Genomic DNA, 15,690 nt, shown 5'->3' on the forward strand with positions numbered 1-15,690 from the left:
ATTTGTCTATGTTTTGCACATTTCTATGTACTTTGAAGGTCGAAGGGCGTCCTAAACTGGCTTGTAAACAGTATCCAACATTATTATATTCTTTATAAAAATATTAAAAATATATTACAACTTTCCAAGATTCTTTCATATTTTTTTTTCTGTGCGGACTGTCAAGATAGATCGACCTCAAACTTATCACTACTTGTTTTAACAGAATAATGTATTGGATATGGTAGTTCAAATACGAGGGCGGTTTTTTTTAACCTCCGATAGGCTATAAATAAAAGACAAGCTCATATAAAACGATAATTATATCACCAAAAGATTAGTACACTTTCTGACATAATCACCAAAGAGATTGAGACATTTGTCATATCTGTGGACAAGCTTTTCAATAATCCCTTCAAAGAAACAGACCTTGAAACTTCTAGAAATACCGTAGACAAAGCAGTAATGGCGAATCCCCTTTATCATACACACGACTCCTGGCGGACATGTTTACGTGGCTATAGCTCAACGCCGACTGACGCCTGAATGTCAACAATGGCGGTGTGTGTAGTGCGAGAGCTTCACAGTCGCCTACAGCGCATGCCTAGTCGTTATTATCTAATTTGCTAAATTGGCAAAGCTATTTACGAATTAAAAATTTTTTACGGATAACGGTTTCTTAGTTTGGTCAATCGAAATTACCAATGAAATCGTATAGGTGTCGGTGAATTTGAAGAGATAAGTTAATTTTAACGGCACCGTATCATGGTTATATCTGGTCAAGGGTTGGGTGGTATGGCGAAAAAGAACTTTAGTGCGAGGTAACGACACTTGGTGCGACACCCAAGAAGATAGTTCAATAAATTGGGTACCCGATGTATGTTGTTAGTAGTCAAAATATTTCGGATAATGCACTCTACCATAGTTGCCACAAGATCCCAAGTTCCAGTAATAGAAAAAGACAAAAACAAGACTTTGTGCGAACTATTACAAAGAAAGTTACAATATTCAACATTTGTTGAAAGTTATAATTTTTCAAAGGAATACGTTTGTGACAAAGCAAATCACGAAGTAATTTTGGTTTCTACTTTATTATTGGTGGATGTGTCATAAATTGAAATCTTATGTACGCGTTCACGATAAAATGTCTACTTTAAACAGTTTGTGGTCGAGAAACATTAAAAATGTAACTGCTGAAAACTGGAGAAACTGTATTCAGTATGTAATAAAGATTGAGAACTTATATACATATGTACAACGATTATGGGGCCACGTCTTGCGTGTCTGGAAGCGATTGATTCAGAAGAAGAGAAAAACTTTGGGCGCCTATCGTGACGTATTATCGTACTCGAGATAAACAAAGAAAGAAAAACAAATTCAATAAAAGTAGTTATAACATTGATCCAAAATTTTGATTTTGCCTGTTTTTTAAAATATTACTTATCAGATACTTGAAACTTTACATGAAGAACAGCATAGGTTTAATAACAATATGTAAAACTTTGTGATAAAATTTTAGTTAATTAGTTGTATTGATAGAGAAAGAAAAAGATTCATTGGAAATTTTTTTTGGTGGGATAAGGGAAATTTGAAGGTTTGTTGGAGTTAGCCCTGATATAGGAGTTGCTCCTCTGCAGGGCAGGGGTTATGAAGGTTGCGTGGGTTGTGTTTGCTGTCCTGGCTGTTGTATTGATACGAAAATACTAATTTAGATCAAATATCAAGAAATTGATCATAAATTGTCGTTATTCGAATTGAGTCATTTATGATAGATGTTGAAAAATACAATTTAATTTTGATAAATATGCAATTATCACCTGATTTGTTATAGAAATTGATTTACACTAAATAACGATAATCTGTAAGTTTAAATTTTGAAAATTTATAACTTATCTAAATCTAATTATACAATTTGAATAATTATGACGATCTAAAGTAACGAATGTTTTTAATTACGGTTGACAATTCAGTCCAATATGTTTGACTTTGATAACTCGTACTGGATCTAATACTTTGGGTCTTATGAACGGGATTTTTCTTTATTATGTTTGTTTCTTCTCATTTAATTCACCGTTTCGAATTTGTCTTTATTCACTTTCCGTTTGAATTATCCGAAGACTACTTTTCTTTCAGGATTTCTTTTTTGTTCTTGGTAACTAACTAAATATTTTTTTCCGTCTTTTATAGTCCTTTTCAACGATTGTTACTTTTTTTAATCGTGTTATTCCACGATGTGTGCTTTTTTTAATACACTACAACGTGGTACTGACGTCTAGAATGGAACAAAGACTATTATCACTAGAAATGGATTTTTAGATGCAAGCAGTAGGAATTCCAAATATCACGAGAAATAATGAAGGTTGAGAAAACTACACTAGACAATATACTGGAAAAGCTACTCAGCTGGTATGGCCATGAATGGAATGGATTGGAATCCACCGGAAAGTCGTAAACAAGAAAGATCGAAAATGATCTGGATAAAAGGAGTTAACAAGGTAATGTCGACGAGAGATTTTACGCCAGGGGACTGGGAGAATCGAGAGAAATGGAGATTGGGCACTGCAAGGCATATAACGCTATAGAATCGATAAAAAACCCGTTTTGAAGAAAAATTGGACTCAAGTTCCTCTAACTCTAAATACAGAATCAAAATTATAAGAATATCGAAAAAAATACCAACATTTAATCTTTATAATTGCACGGAATTCACAAAATTTCTATATTTTCTGTAATTTGTTGAAACGATATCTTCGTAGAGGTTTGGGTGAGACAATTTTGTTGATTACAATCACCTCCTTAATTTTGTCGATTTAGAAAACACCCCGTATATATATTCTTAACTGAAACTTCATGAGATCATGTTCGATTCATGTCTCAATATCCATTTTTATAAATTGATAGATTCAAATCACTATTTGCAATTCTATCTTTATCGTATGACTTCTAATTGATATCCATATAAATGCAACTGAAGATGTCACTCCGGATCTGACGTACATTCATTAATAATTGAAATTAACATCAAATAAAAAATGTTAATCTCTTATTGTTGTATAAAATCTGTGAGAATGGATGTTTTTGTGAATTTTTTGTATTGAATCCGGCTTAAATGTCGCTGAACTTGTAGTCCGGGAAAGTTAGACTAGCTTTTAACTATGGGATATATTACATCTTGAGACATAATATTTATCGCTCGTCATACATTTTATACGAGGACGTTCATACTGTGCACCCGGCAAACATGTTTTAGACTTGCTGTGTTTTTTCATCAAAATATCGCATCCCAATCGATAGTTGTTCAGTGCCAGAAATATCAGCTGTTTCGTCTGCTAGCACACTACGAGGATATATTGAAAAATTCTTAGCCTACTATAGAACCAAACAAAATTTCAATGTCATATTATTTTGTTAGACTTAAAAAAAATGTTTATTCTTGCTCTGCAAACCAGACCTCCACAGCTTTTATTACCTCCTCGTTAGAAAAAAATTTACGACCTTTTAATTATTTTTTCAGTTGAGGAAAGAGACGATAGTCGGACGAAGCCAAATCTGGTGAATAAGGGGGATTTTCTAGTAATTCGAACCCTAAATCCCGAATTTTTTGCATGGCAACATGAGTTTTGTGTCCTGCAGAAACAAAACATCTTTGGATAGCTTTCCACGTCTTTTCTTTTTAATTTTTTCCCATGGAATGCTCATTAATGTCGAATAGTAATCTCCAGTTATTGTTCCACACTTATCGAAAAAAATCAATCATGTCAACATCGTTTTCAAATCGAGCACAGATCGAACGTGATGTTTCTACCCTTGCATGCTTTTGGTCAACATTCAAATATTTGGAGATCCATTTTACAGCAATTTTTCTCATATCCAAATTGACGTGAACTATATGATGAACGCGTTCGTATGAAATATTCAGTGCTTCAGATATCCATTTCAGCCCAATTCCACGGTCTGATAAAATCATGTCATGAACTGCATCGATATTTTCGGGGACTGACACAGAAACTGGCCTTCCCGATCGATCATCATCTTCAATGGAAAATTTACCTCTTTTGAAGCTTGCAGTCCAATTTTTCACAGTCGCATACGAAGGGCATTGATTACCAAGGGTATTAGGCATATATTCGTAAATCTGCTTACATCTTAACCTTCTTAAATACAGTTACTTGATAGTGGCTCGTGAGTCCAGTTTTTCGATTTACTTTTTTGACGTCAAACTTTACACTGACACTTCTAATAAGTTATTGTTCGTTGCTATGGTAACGCAATATTTTGTTTATGCATGGAACTGGTCTATGCTAACTAGATATCAATACATCCTCGTATATGCTGCTGCATCTTCCAGTTTTTTCATAATATCAGCCTTAATAACGCTTCCACAAATACCAATAATTTCATTTTGAATATCTACTGAACGGTAACTTGCAGTGCCTTGCGTTTTATTATTATATTATTTTAAATATTTCAATACTTTCTACAATATACATCAATCTTAAAAAACGTTCAAACGTTAAGCATTATATTGATTTTCAACCGTAGTTTTTGGATCGTTGTTCGGTGGATAGTTGCGCAATTTGTGAATGTAGAATCCTCAGCTATGTATTTAAGCGTATCTTTTGTCATATCTTATTTTCAAAAAACTCAGTTCATACATAATTCAAAAAATGTTGAGTCGATCTATAAGGAACGTTCAGAACCTCTGCTACCTCTCGGATGCCGACATGACTATTTTTAAGAACCATTTTGTTATGTTAACGGAGGTGGGTGAGTGATTCGTACGAAGCAAGCGGCGATAAAATAGATTTCCCAAAACATTTCAGCAATATTTCCAAATTTCAAGCAAACGCGTCGCTCAAGTTTTTTCCATGGTCTACATCAACAAACTGGGCATTGTAAACAAACAGTTGACACACACCACTTGGGTTATGGTACTCAAACTTCACACGAGTATTAAAAAAGTGATACCAATGGGTCCAATTTGAACAGACCACGAATATCAAGACATAGAATGAAATATAAAAGATAAAATTGAATTTTTTCTACATTCTTTATGCGATAATCAATATAATTCACAAACAAGAAAAAAACTCATTTTTTTAATTATTTATTACAGTCATTAGTATTCGTGAAATAATCCCTTTATGCTTTAATTTTGTCTTATTCTGACCCTCGCCCTTTGTTTAACGTACGAAATATATTATTGATAATTGATTATTCTGTAATTTATTTCTTATAATTTTTTTCCTTAAATGAAAACAATAAAAATTATTGATGTTTGAAGTCGAACATGTAATTAAAAGTAATTTTTTTCTCATTAATTTTATTGAATTATTATTATTGGATTTTAAATTAATAGTGGATAACTTTTAGAAATGAAGGCTACGGATTGCTGAAGTATGAAATTATTAAACACAATTTGAAATATATATTTTAGTATTTTTACCAAATCTCACATTTAATAGTTTCAAAGTCAACACTCAGTTTGAAATTATTTAACTAGCCCTAATGTCATAAATCACGTAGATGAAGTTTGCAACACGAGCAGCAGATAGACATTATCTACGACTATAACAATAAATACTAAATACTAGCTCAGACACGTCTATTGAATAACGAATAATTTAGTGCGTGCCAACAGTAAAAATTGTATTTTAAATTGTATGTATAGAAACTGTATTTTCTGCCTTTTTCGAGGAAAATCTTAGGTGTGGGAATCAATAACTAGAGAAGAAATCGATAAATTTTCAAATGAAGCTCCAGATATCGATTATTTGATGATGAAAGTGGCAAATAATTGGTGTATTTGGTCGCCGTGAATAGCTATGCAGTCTGAAGTTAGACAACAAGCAACGTGGTCTCAATAGCCTACTCCAAGCAACGAATCACCCCTTCTTTTTTGGTTGTTCCCAATCCGTGTTGTTACCTGTTGCATCAGGAGCTGCAACGTCTTCAAATAGGGATAAACAGCACTCTGAACTAGTACCATCTTCAACAAGCAAAGTGGACTCAATAGCCTACTCCACACAACGAATTACCTCTTTTTTTGGTTGTTCCCAATCTGTGTTGTTACCTGTTGCATCAGGAGCTGCAACGTCTTCAAATAGGGATAAACAGCACTCTGAAATAGTACCATCTTCAACAAGCAAAGTGGACTCAATAGCCTACTCCACACAACGAATTACCTCTTTTTTTGGTTGTTCCCAATCTGTGTTGTTACCTGCTGCATCAACAGTTGCAACGTCTTCAAATAGGGATAAACAGCACTCTGAACTAGTACCATCTTCAACAAGCAAAGTGGACTCAATAGCCTACTCCACACAACGAATTACCTCTTTTTTTGGTTGTTCCCAATCTGTGTTGTTACCTGTTGCATCAGGAGCTGCAACGTCTTCAAATAGGGATAAACAGCACTCTGAAATAGTACCATCTTCAACAAGCAACGTGGTCTCAATAGCCTACTCCACGCAACGAATTACCCCTTTTTTGGTTGTTCCCAATCCGTGTTGTTACCTGTTGCATCAGGAGCTGCAACGTCTTCAAATAGGGATAAACAGCACTCTGAACTAGTACCATCTTCAACAAGCAACGTGGTCTCAATAGCCTACTCCACACAACGAATTACCTCTTTTTTTGGTTGTTCCCAATCTGTGTTGTTACCTGCTGCATCAACAGTTGCAACGTCTTCAAATAATGATAAACAGTACTCTGAACTAGTACCATCTTCAACAAGCAACGTGGTCTCAATAGCCTACTCCACACAACGAATTACCTCTTTTTTTGGTTGTTCCCAATCTGTGTTGTTACCTGCTGCATCAACAGTTGCAACGTCTTCAAATAATGATAAACAGTACTCTGAACTAGTACCATCTTCAACAAGCAACGTGGACTCAATAGCCTACTCCACACAACGAATTACCTCTTTTTTTGGTTGTTCCCAATATGTGTTGTTACCTGTTGCATCAGGAGCTGCAACGTCTTCAAATAGGGATAAACAGCACTCTGAACTAGTACCATCTTCAACAAGCAAAGTGGACTCAATAGCCTACTCCACACAACGAATTACCTCTTTTTTTGGTTGTTCCCAATCTGTGTTGTTACCTGTTGCATCAGGAGCTGCAACGTCTTCAAATAGGGATAAACAGCACTCTGAACTAGTACCATCTTCAACAAGCAACGTGGACTCAATAGCCTACTCCACACAACGAATTACCTCTTTTTTTGGTTGTTCCCAATCTGTGTTCTTACCTGTTGCATCAGGAGCTGCAACGTCTTCAAATAGGGATAAACAGCACTCTGAACTAGTACCATCTTCAACAAGCAAAGTGGACTCAATAGCCTACTCCACACAACGAATTACCTCTTTTTTTGGTTGTTCCCAATCTGTGTTGTTACCTGCTGCATCAACAGTTGCAACGTCTTCAAATAGGGATAAACAGCACTCTGAACTAGTACCATCTTCAACAAGCAACGTGGTCTCAATAGCCTACTCCACACAACGAATCATCTTTTTTTTGGTTGCTCCCAATCCGTGTTGTTACCTGTTGCATCAGGAGCTGCAACGTCTTCAAATAGGGATAAACAGCACTCTGAACTAGTACCATCTTCAACAAGCAACGTGGTCTAAATAGCCTACTCCACACAACGTATCATCTTTTTTTTTGGGGGGGTTTTCCAATGCCTCAATCTGCCTACTCCTTGGAATTCCACCGATGAAATGAAAAGCTGAAACAAAAAAATAGAAAATGATTAGAATAGAAAATAAAAATATCATTTTATAATTGTTTTTGTTTCAGCTTTTCATTTCATCGGTGGAATTCCAAAAAGTAGGCAGATTGAGGCCTTGGAATCAACCAAAAAAAGGGGTGATTTGTTGCGTGGAGCAGGCAGATTGAGACTACGGAATTGGATCACTTCTAACCAATGAGCGAATAACTACCCTATTCCCACCTTTCTCTTGATAATAGCTCCAAAGTGGAAGCCGAAACGTCCAAATAAAGGATTTCTGCTATTAACCTCTGAAATAATTTCGAAAACGTATTCCGCCCTTCTTCAATTGGGAAAACAACTACTTTTCTGGCTAATGCCTCGACGAATATTGAATTACATCACCTCTGAAGAGCGTGATGTAAATCGACCTTTTTATCGATATTAACATTCCCAATGGCTCTCAATAGCAAATTTTAATCATGTAAGCTTGAATTACAAACGTCACTTTCAATGTGAGTTCTATAAAAACATTCCAAATCTAAAAAGTAGAAAAGTATAGAAGCTTATAATACTTTTTTTCGCCCCAAATTTCATCAATTTTAGTATGACCGTTCAAAAAGGAGGGGACTTTTCAGGAGCATTGTATAGAGTGTTTACAAACTAAACGTTTGTTTTCTTATGTCATACAGAATCATATAACAGATATGGGCACGTTTAGGCATGAGATCGTACATCCAATTACATATAAAAAATAATATCCCTTCTAGTAAGAAAATAAATAAAATTAGGTTGCGTGCCTTTGTCCCATCCACCGTGTTCTCCAGGTCTCACACGACTCTAAAAAGTTACTCGTCAGGCAGAAATTTGAGTGGAATAAGGAGGTAATCGCCGGTACATAAGTTTACTAAGTAGACCTAGAGGAAACGTATTTTTCAGACAGATTAAGTGAGCATCGCTGAGTCAAGTGGATCGAACTAAAAAGAGATTATACTGAAAAATAAATCGCAATTTTTCAGTATTTTTGTGACCAAAATCAAAAGAACCTTTGCCATATAAACTAAATTATCATGCATTTTCAATCAAAACTATACTTGTACGAGTAAGTTAATCGTAGTACACCCGTCAACAATTTTTATGTGAAACATTCTATAAACATTGTCTCATGTTCATTTATTAGCGAATCTAGCATTTTATTTATAAAAAATTCTGTGAAATTCCTCTGTTTATAGATCGAATTGCGAAAACAATAAATATATTATTCAACAAACAACAAGTTATTCCACATTTGACGCCGATGTCGGCGAGTACTTTAGAAATTTTATGTAATTTTTCCTAATGACACGGTTACATAACGAATTATTTATTAATACAGAGATCTGGTTTTAAAAATATGCGTAAGGTCATCGCGAATACGAGGGCAGCCAGTTACACTTATTTGGTTTTAAAAGATGTTCTCCAAATATACTTAGTTCATCATTACCAATTTTAGATTCTTAACAAAATGTTCAACAACATCCGAAGGTGAACTAACTACTTAAGAAGTTTGAAGAGGCTATGAAATCATCTTATTGTATTCAATATCTATAACATCCTCAAGAACGACATCTAGAAGAACCTCACACACTCCACAGAACATTGTACTCACATTTTGACAGCTTGTATGGGTAGAACGTCGTGGTGATCGCAACCTTGAATATTTCACCGCTTCAATGTTGTTATATGATTCATTGGTCTCAGGATCACCAAATTTTGTCGCACTTTTGGTTCGGAAAAGATTTTTAACAATATCCAAAGCTAAATTGACTACTTAAGAAGTTTGAAGAGGCTATGAAATCATCTTATTGTATTCAATATCTATAACATCCTCAAGAACGACATCTAGAAGAACCTCACACGCTTTCCACTGAACAGTGTACTCACATTTTGACAGCTTGTATGGGTAGAACGTCGTGGTGATTGCAACCTTGAATATCTCACTGCTTCAATGTTGTTATATGATTCATTGGTCTCAGGATTTCCAGTTTTGTCGTACTTTTGGTCTGGAAAAGAGTTCAACGGGGCTCAATTGAAGCAATTCCGAAAATCACGCTTGGCTGCGATGGCAAGTACGAGGAAACATTGGACGTATTCAGAACACGTTCGGAATTAGATATTTGTACTTAACGAACACAGGATTCTAGATCCTGAACATGTTTTAGTAGATCCGCGAACGCATAATTTCAAAATGCGCGTGAATCTGGTAACAGAACATATCTTCTTCTGCGAACGAAGCTGGTTTGTTGTGATGTCATCGGCCGGTTTAAAATCGCTAAATAAAAGCGAAAAACTAACCTGACAGATTGGAAGGACAATAAAATACGCTTATTAAGAAAAGCAGGAAAAACTTCGTCAAGTGAAGGAAGGTAAACAAAAAAGTGACAAAAAAAAATAAAAAAAGGCTACTCTGTTGGTTATACCTTATTCCAGAGAGATTTTCAATTATCGTATTGACAAAAATTGAAAATATATTGTGTTTTCTCTTGATAGTAGCATATTATCGAATAATAACTATTAGTGGGATAATGATAAATATTGTTCACATCATCATGATTTCTTCAAAATTAAAAACCTAATTGGAATAAAAAAAACTGTGATTTGGCTATTACAATTAATTACATTATATTCAATAAGCCGGAAACAATTTATGAACGTAAAATCCAGAAATTTCTTATTACCAGTGAGGCTGAAATCATTATTATTCTGTTTTGAAAAAGAATTATCTTTAAGTATCATTAATATAATGATATCTTTCATTTTCAAACGATTATTCGCATCTAAAACGCAAATGAAATTTGTAATTATTTTATAGCAGTTTAAGGTTTTTATAAAAAATAGTTATTTATACAAAAAGTGAGTAAAGTAATACTTTTTTTCACGAGTAGAACAGTTTGACCGCACGAGCCGCAATTCCTACGAGTGAAAAATCAGTTATTTTACTCACGAGTTTCATACAAAACTTCTACAAATCTGTATATTTTAGATGCGACGAAACTAGAGGTATTAGAGCTGGTATTTTTAAATATCCTTTTAAGTAAGAAGCTCTGACTGCAGTTCAGTCTCTGGTATCACAGAATTTGTCCAGAGAACACGCGCTATGATTTCCAGGTTCCTTTAATTGTGAAGAACACAGTGTGGTGATGAGAATCCTTCACGTACACTTGTATTTCGCTGTTAGGGATTGGACCAGTGATTGTTGGAGATTTCTGGCTCCTGCCTTTTGGAGTACTGAAAGAGTATGGAAAGTACTTACAATTCCTTGGGGTTTCATTGACATTTTCCTAGAAATATGTGATTTTATTTCCAAAATAATGCCATGTTCATAGAGCGATTTTTTCCGATCATTTGGAACCAAATATGTTCGATTGATTTAGTTGACAGAAATCGGATAATCACGAAAAATCGATGATTTTTTTCTGTATTTTCATATTAATGTTAAAATCGATGATAACTCTGTAAACATGACAGAAAATCGCTGCAGGATCCATTCTTTGCAAAGAAAATCTCATTTTCCCAGGAAAATTTAAATGAATATCCAAGAAATCTTTTAATACTCCAGAAGGTACGAACCGGAAAATCGTAGATGAACTTTGGTCCAATCCCTTCCGGTTTATATAGCGAATTTAAGATGACTTGCTGATAGGTCTTCTTCTTGAGACGCATTCTTGGTCTCCTGTGTCACATACATTTAACGATTTCCAAAAAACGTTAGATGTGGGGAATCAAGAAAATTTATTAAGATAAACAGTGTGGAAAAAGCTCATCTGATAGAGTGGACCACAAGGCAACTGTCTTCAAGCTTTTAAGTTCTGGGCGCAAAATATAAGAGAAACAGAAAGAAAAATGGTTTATTGTCAAAAAATTGTATACAATTTGTAGACAAAAGCTTGTAAAAATTAAAAAACAAACATAAAAATAACTAAATAAAGATACAAAGCAAGTATGCAGCATGCCTGGAATAAAATATTAGATTGGTAGGCACTTTCCAGTATATATGCCCTCAAATTATTTCGAAATACGTGAAAAGATATTATCGATTTAATTTCAATTGGCAAGTGATTGTTCCTTTTTTTTTCCGTTGTAAAATATTGAGCCCTTAACTAATTCTGAACGTGGAGTAGGTAACTCCGCGTACCTCACTAGTTACTCATGCAACGACCTTTCTGAAATTGGAAAATCGTGCTTACGAATTAGGTAAACGGATTCAAAGATGAATAAGGAAGAAAGAGCCAGAATTTTAATTTTTTAAAGAAGTCCCTTCAGTGAGTCCTGTTGTTTAGTTCGAGCAAATATCTTTTGTAGTTTGAAGATTCGTTCAAATTGAGTCGCACCACACGTACCCCAGAAGGGAAGGGTATTTCGGAGATGCGACTCAATAAGGGCATAATAAACTGTTAACGAGGTGGATTAGTTCAATTCTTTGAAACTGAGACAATAGAATACTGTTGAATTCTCTGAACTTTTACAGTATCGTATTATAAACTATGAGGCAAGATTTTTAAGAGTCGTTTTGAAAAAAAGCGAGCACAGATTTTTTAGTTATTTTTAAATAAAAACCTGTACTTTAAACTACTTTTCAACATAATTTCCACCAATATCTAGACATTTGCATATCGTCCAATTAGCTCTGAAATTTTCTCGTTAAAGAATTTTGTCGCCGTCATACAATCTTTATCGCAGTGCTTACTTCTCTGGTGTTTCTTCAAATGAAAGAACATATAGTAATCACTGGGTGCTAGATCGGGACTATAGGGAAGTGCTGTTCCCAACCAAATGATCCAATCAGATCTTTGGTTCCATTAGCTGCATGTTTCATTATATCACTGTCAACAATTTCTTATAATTCAATGAACCTATGTGACAAAAACTGTTCGTGATAATTGAGAAAACTGTTTTCAGATAATGAATAATCATAAAGCATCTGTTCTATTGGAATTTTCAATTAAATCGTTTATAATAGGGTGGACTGGGTGCGTTGCTTTATTTTGCACATGATCTGCCATCTTAAAAGGCTCAAACAGATTCACTATCGCTTTCAGGACAATAGAATAAAACAGTAGAGACATTTTCAATAGTTGCAAACAACCATATGCAGCGCACTCGTGCGGAAAGCAATGCAGAAGCAGAATTCGAAAATGGTACTTCGTTTCAAAATCGTACCTAAGTGATAAAATATTTTAAACAAAAATAATGGGTCATAACTACGCCTTGGGATCAATATTGTTTATTTTAGTAACAAGAACTGTTTATAGTAAAATATGGTTTCGACAAAAACCTGTAAATTAATTTCAAGTCTGTATAACTACCGCTAATGGGTGCAATAGAGTCAAAAAAGGCGTGATTTATACATTACATTATTAGTCGTCACAACAAAATATTTTTAAAAAAATTAAGCGTATATTTGATATTGAAAGTGTCGGTCTTTGTTGGTAAAAAACAAACCAATTGTTACAAACGTTTTTACAGGTGGTTTCATGGACATTTATCTGGAAAAGAAGCAGAAAAACTCATATTAGACAGAGGAAAGAATGGTAGTTTTTTAGTTAGGGAAAGTCAATCTAAACCAGGAGACTTCGTATTATCGGTACGAACAGACGACAAAGTCACGCATGTGATGATAAGGTGTACACCGGTAAGTATATTATATCTTTAAATAAACAATTTTTCTGTGTACCATCAACATGCTGTTCCCAAAAACTCTTCGCCTCATTCATATTGAATACACCACCACTAAACCAACATTCACAATTACACTGTCTGATATGAGCGTTTCGATAACCGAGCTATCGTCTTCAGAGACTGAAGGGGAACTGTTTTACGTACATGTTCCAAAGACCGTGGAGTCGTCACAACTTAGCTGTAATTTTTGAAATAGAACAAAACTCACAATTACACTGTCTGACGCGCGTTTCGATAACCAATTTGCCGTTTCCGCCATTTGATATCAACTTCATCAAAGAGAGATAGAGATTGTAATATTGATGATCTTTTTATTTTTATTAGAGGCTCAGGTCCACTTGAACAAGCTCTCATCGCTCTGTAAAAAAATCGATGAGTTGAAATTTAGGTAATGGCTAGGGAGGCTACGTAATTTTCATATCCAGAAAGGGAAATAGGGAAGTTTCTTTTCGCACTTTGAGAGAAAGGGTCGTGTAGTAGTTATATCAATATCCATATGAAAGGTGTTACTGAGACTGAATCGGTACTTATATTGACAGTACTTAAGAATTGACCACTCGCAAGACAGGAGTCTTTTGTCGAGGTGTAAGGTGCAGAAGACGTTTTATATCTTTGATTTGAAGTTACGCACTCTGTTTAGAGTATCGTTCAGATCAACCGTCCAATCTCACTCAAATCCTCCTGAAAAAACCAAAAACCCGCTTACTTGGTGGATTTCCGGATGGTTGAAGATGATGGTTTGACAATTGAGAGTCACCCTCCATCGGCTGCACCAATCCGAGAATGTAGACACCAATAGAACGGTTAGTGATATATGAATATGTCAATTTTATTATTTGATATGGCAGTGAGATAGTCAAAAGCGCGTCGGACATAATCGAAAGCTATCTGAGCATCCATGAAGTTGGTGGCAGCGCGGTGCTTTGGTTGATTACTTGGGTTACAATAATTCGACTATTGGTGATGGCGTTATGATTAGAGTTCTCCAGTCTGAATCCGAATTGTAATTTTGGTAAACTAGTTCACCTTCAGTCTCTGAAGACGATAACTTGGTTGTCGAAACGCGCGTCAGATAGTGTAATTGTGAGTGTTGGTATAGTGGTAGTGTATAGTACAGTGTGTCATTATGAACATCACCAACGGTTCCAGAAATTCTAACTCATTCATATTGTTACAAGATCAAATATACAAAAAAATCTAGAAGACGATCCAATCTCATTGATTATCTTATTTTGATCAATGGTTTTTTAACCTCTTCTCATTTCCAGCTACATTCTAGAAATGTAGAACATTTTTTTTTGTCTTTTGTTAGGATAACAGATACGACGTTGGAGGCGGCGAACAATTTAACAGTCTCGCTGATTTGATAGAACATTACAAAAGAAATCCGATGGTGGAAACTTCCGGTACAGTTGTTCATCTGAAACAACCTTTTAACGCCACAAGAATAAATGCATCTGGAATCCATTCTAGAGTGAAACAATTGCAAGTAAGTAAATAAATCAATTGAAGATATCCCACAATTACTATCAGTACTATAATATTTTGTTTATTTATCGTCAAATAGAAGGTGAAACTTGATGAATTGTCCAACGGACTACATGGTCCCAGAAGTACCTGGACCAACAAAGAAAACATAAAAATTTTGAAAAAAAATATATAATTTATTCTTCAACGTAACCTCCAATACAATTATCTCAGCGATGTTTAATAAGTTCGATACAATTGTTATAATAAGAATCGTCAATCTTCTTAAAATAGCCGTTAACTGCCGACATTACATCTTCTTGTTGGAAAATCTTTGACCACCGAGCTATTTTTTCATTAAAATAATCCGAGGGCGAAATCTGGCGAATAGATAGCAATTCAAACGTTAATTCATTCAATTTTGGAAATTGCAACAACGGTTGTGTGAGCTGGTGCAATGTCTTAATGAAACAACACTTTCTTCATAGCCAAATGGGCTTAAACGTTACAATAAGTTCGCATAATACTCGTCGCTAATAGTTTTTCTTTTCTCAAGGTAGTCAATGAAAATTATCACACACGCATGCCAAAAAACCGAAGCCGAAGCAGATGGAACGTTCTTTGCCTTTGCCTTTGGAGCCGGTTCTTCCTTTTCAGTCCATTGTTATTATCAACCTTAAATTTGGGAATCAGGATTATGTGAGACCTCTTCTATCATAGAATTATACCAACCATCTGGTTCGGGATAAAGCGTCTCTGACCACTATAGTGGTTCCTTTTTTATATTTAATGTCGAAATCAAACTGGGGAATCCTAAGA

General features: G+C 34.9%; 1 protein-coding gene across 4 annotated transcripts in view; it reads left to right on the forward strand.

Annotated features, from left to right (window-relative positions):
* Positions 1-15,690, forward strand: part of LOC130440582 (tyrosine-protein phosphatase non-receptor type 11) — a 62,312-nt gene that overhangs the window by 34,489 nt on the left and 12,133 nt on the right. For all 4 annotated transcript variants that reach the window (XR_008909554.1, XM_056773835.1, XM_056773836.1 and 1 more), the window contains 2 exons: positions 13,192-13,357; positions 14,717-14,893. Coding sequence is in view for 3 of the 4 variants with exons in the window: in XM_056773835.1 (XP_056629813.1) it covers positions 13,192-13,357; positions 14,717-14,893 (343 nt within the window). In the remaining variant the exon portion in view is untranslated. The remainder of the gene's footprint in view (positions 1-13,191; positions 13,358-14,716; positions 14,894-15,690) is intronic.

This window comes from Diorhabda sublineata, chromosome 2, assembly GCF_026230105.1.
Source record: "Diorhabda sublineata isolate icDioSubl1.1 chromosome 2, icDioSubl1.1, whole genome shotgun sequence".
Taxonomy (NCBI): Eukaryota; Metazoa; Arthropoda; class Insecta; order Coleoptera; family Chrysomelidae; genus Diorhabda; species Diorhabda sublineata.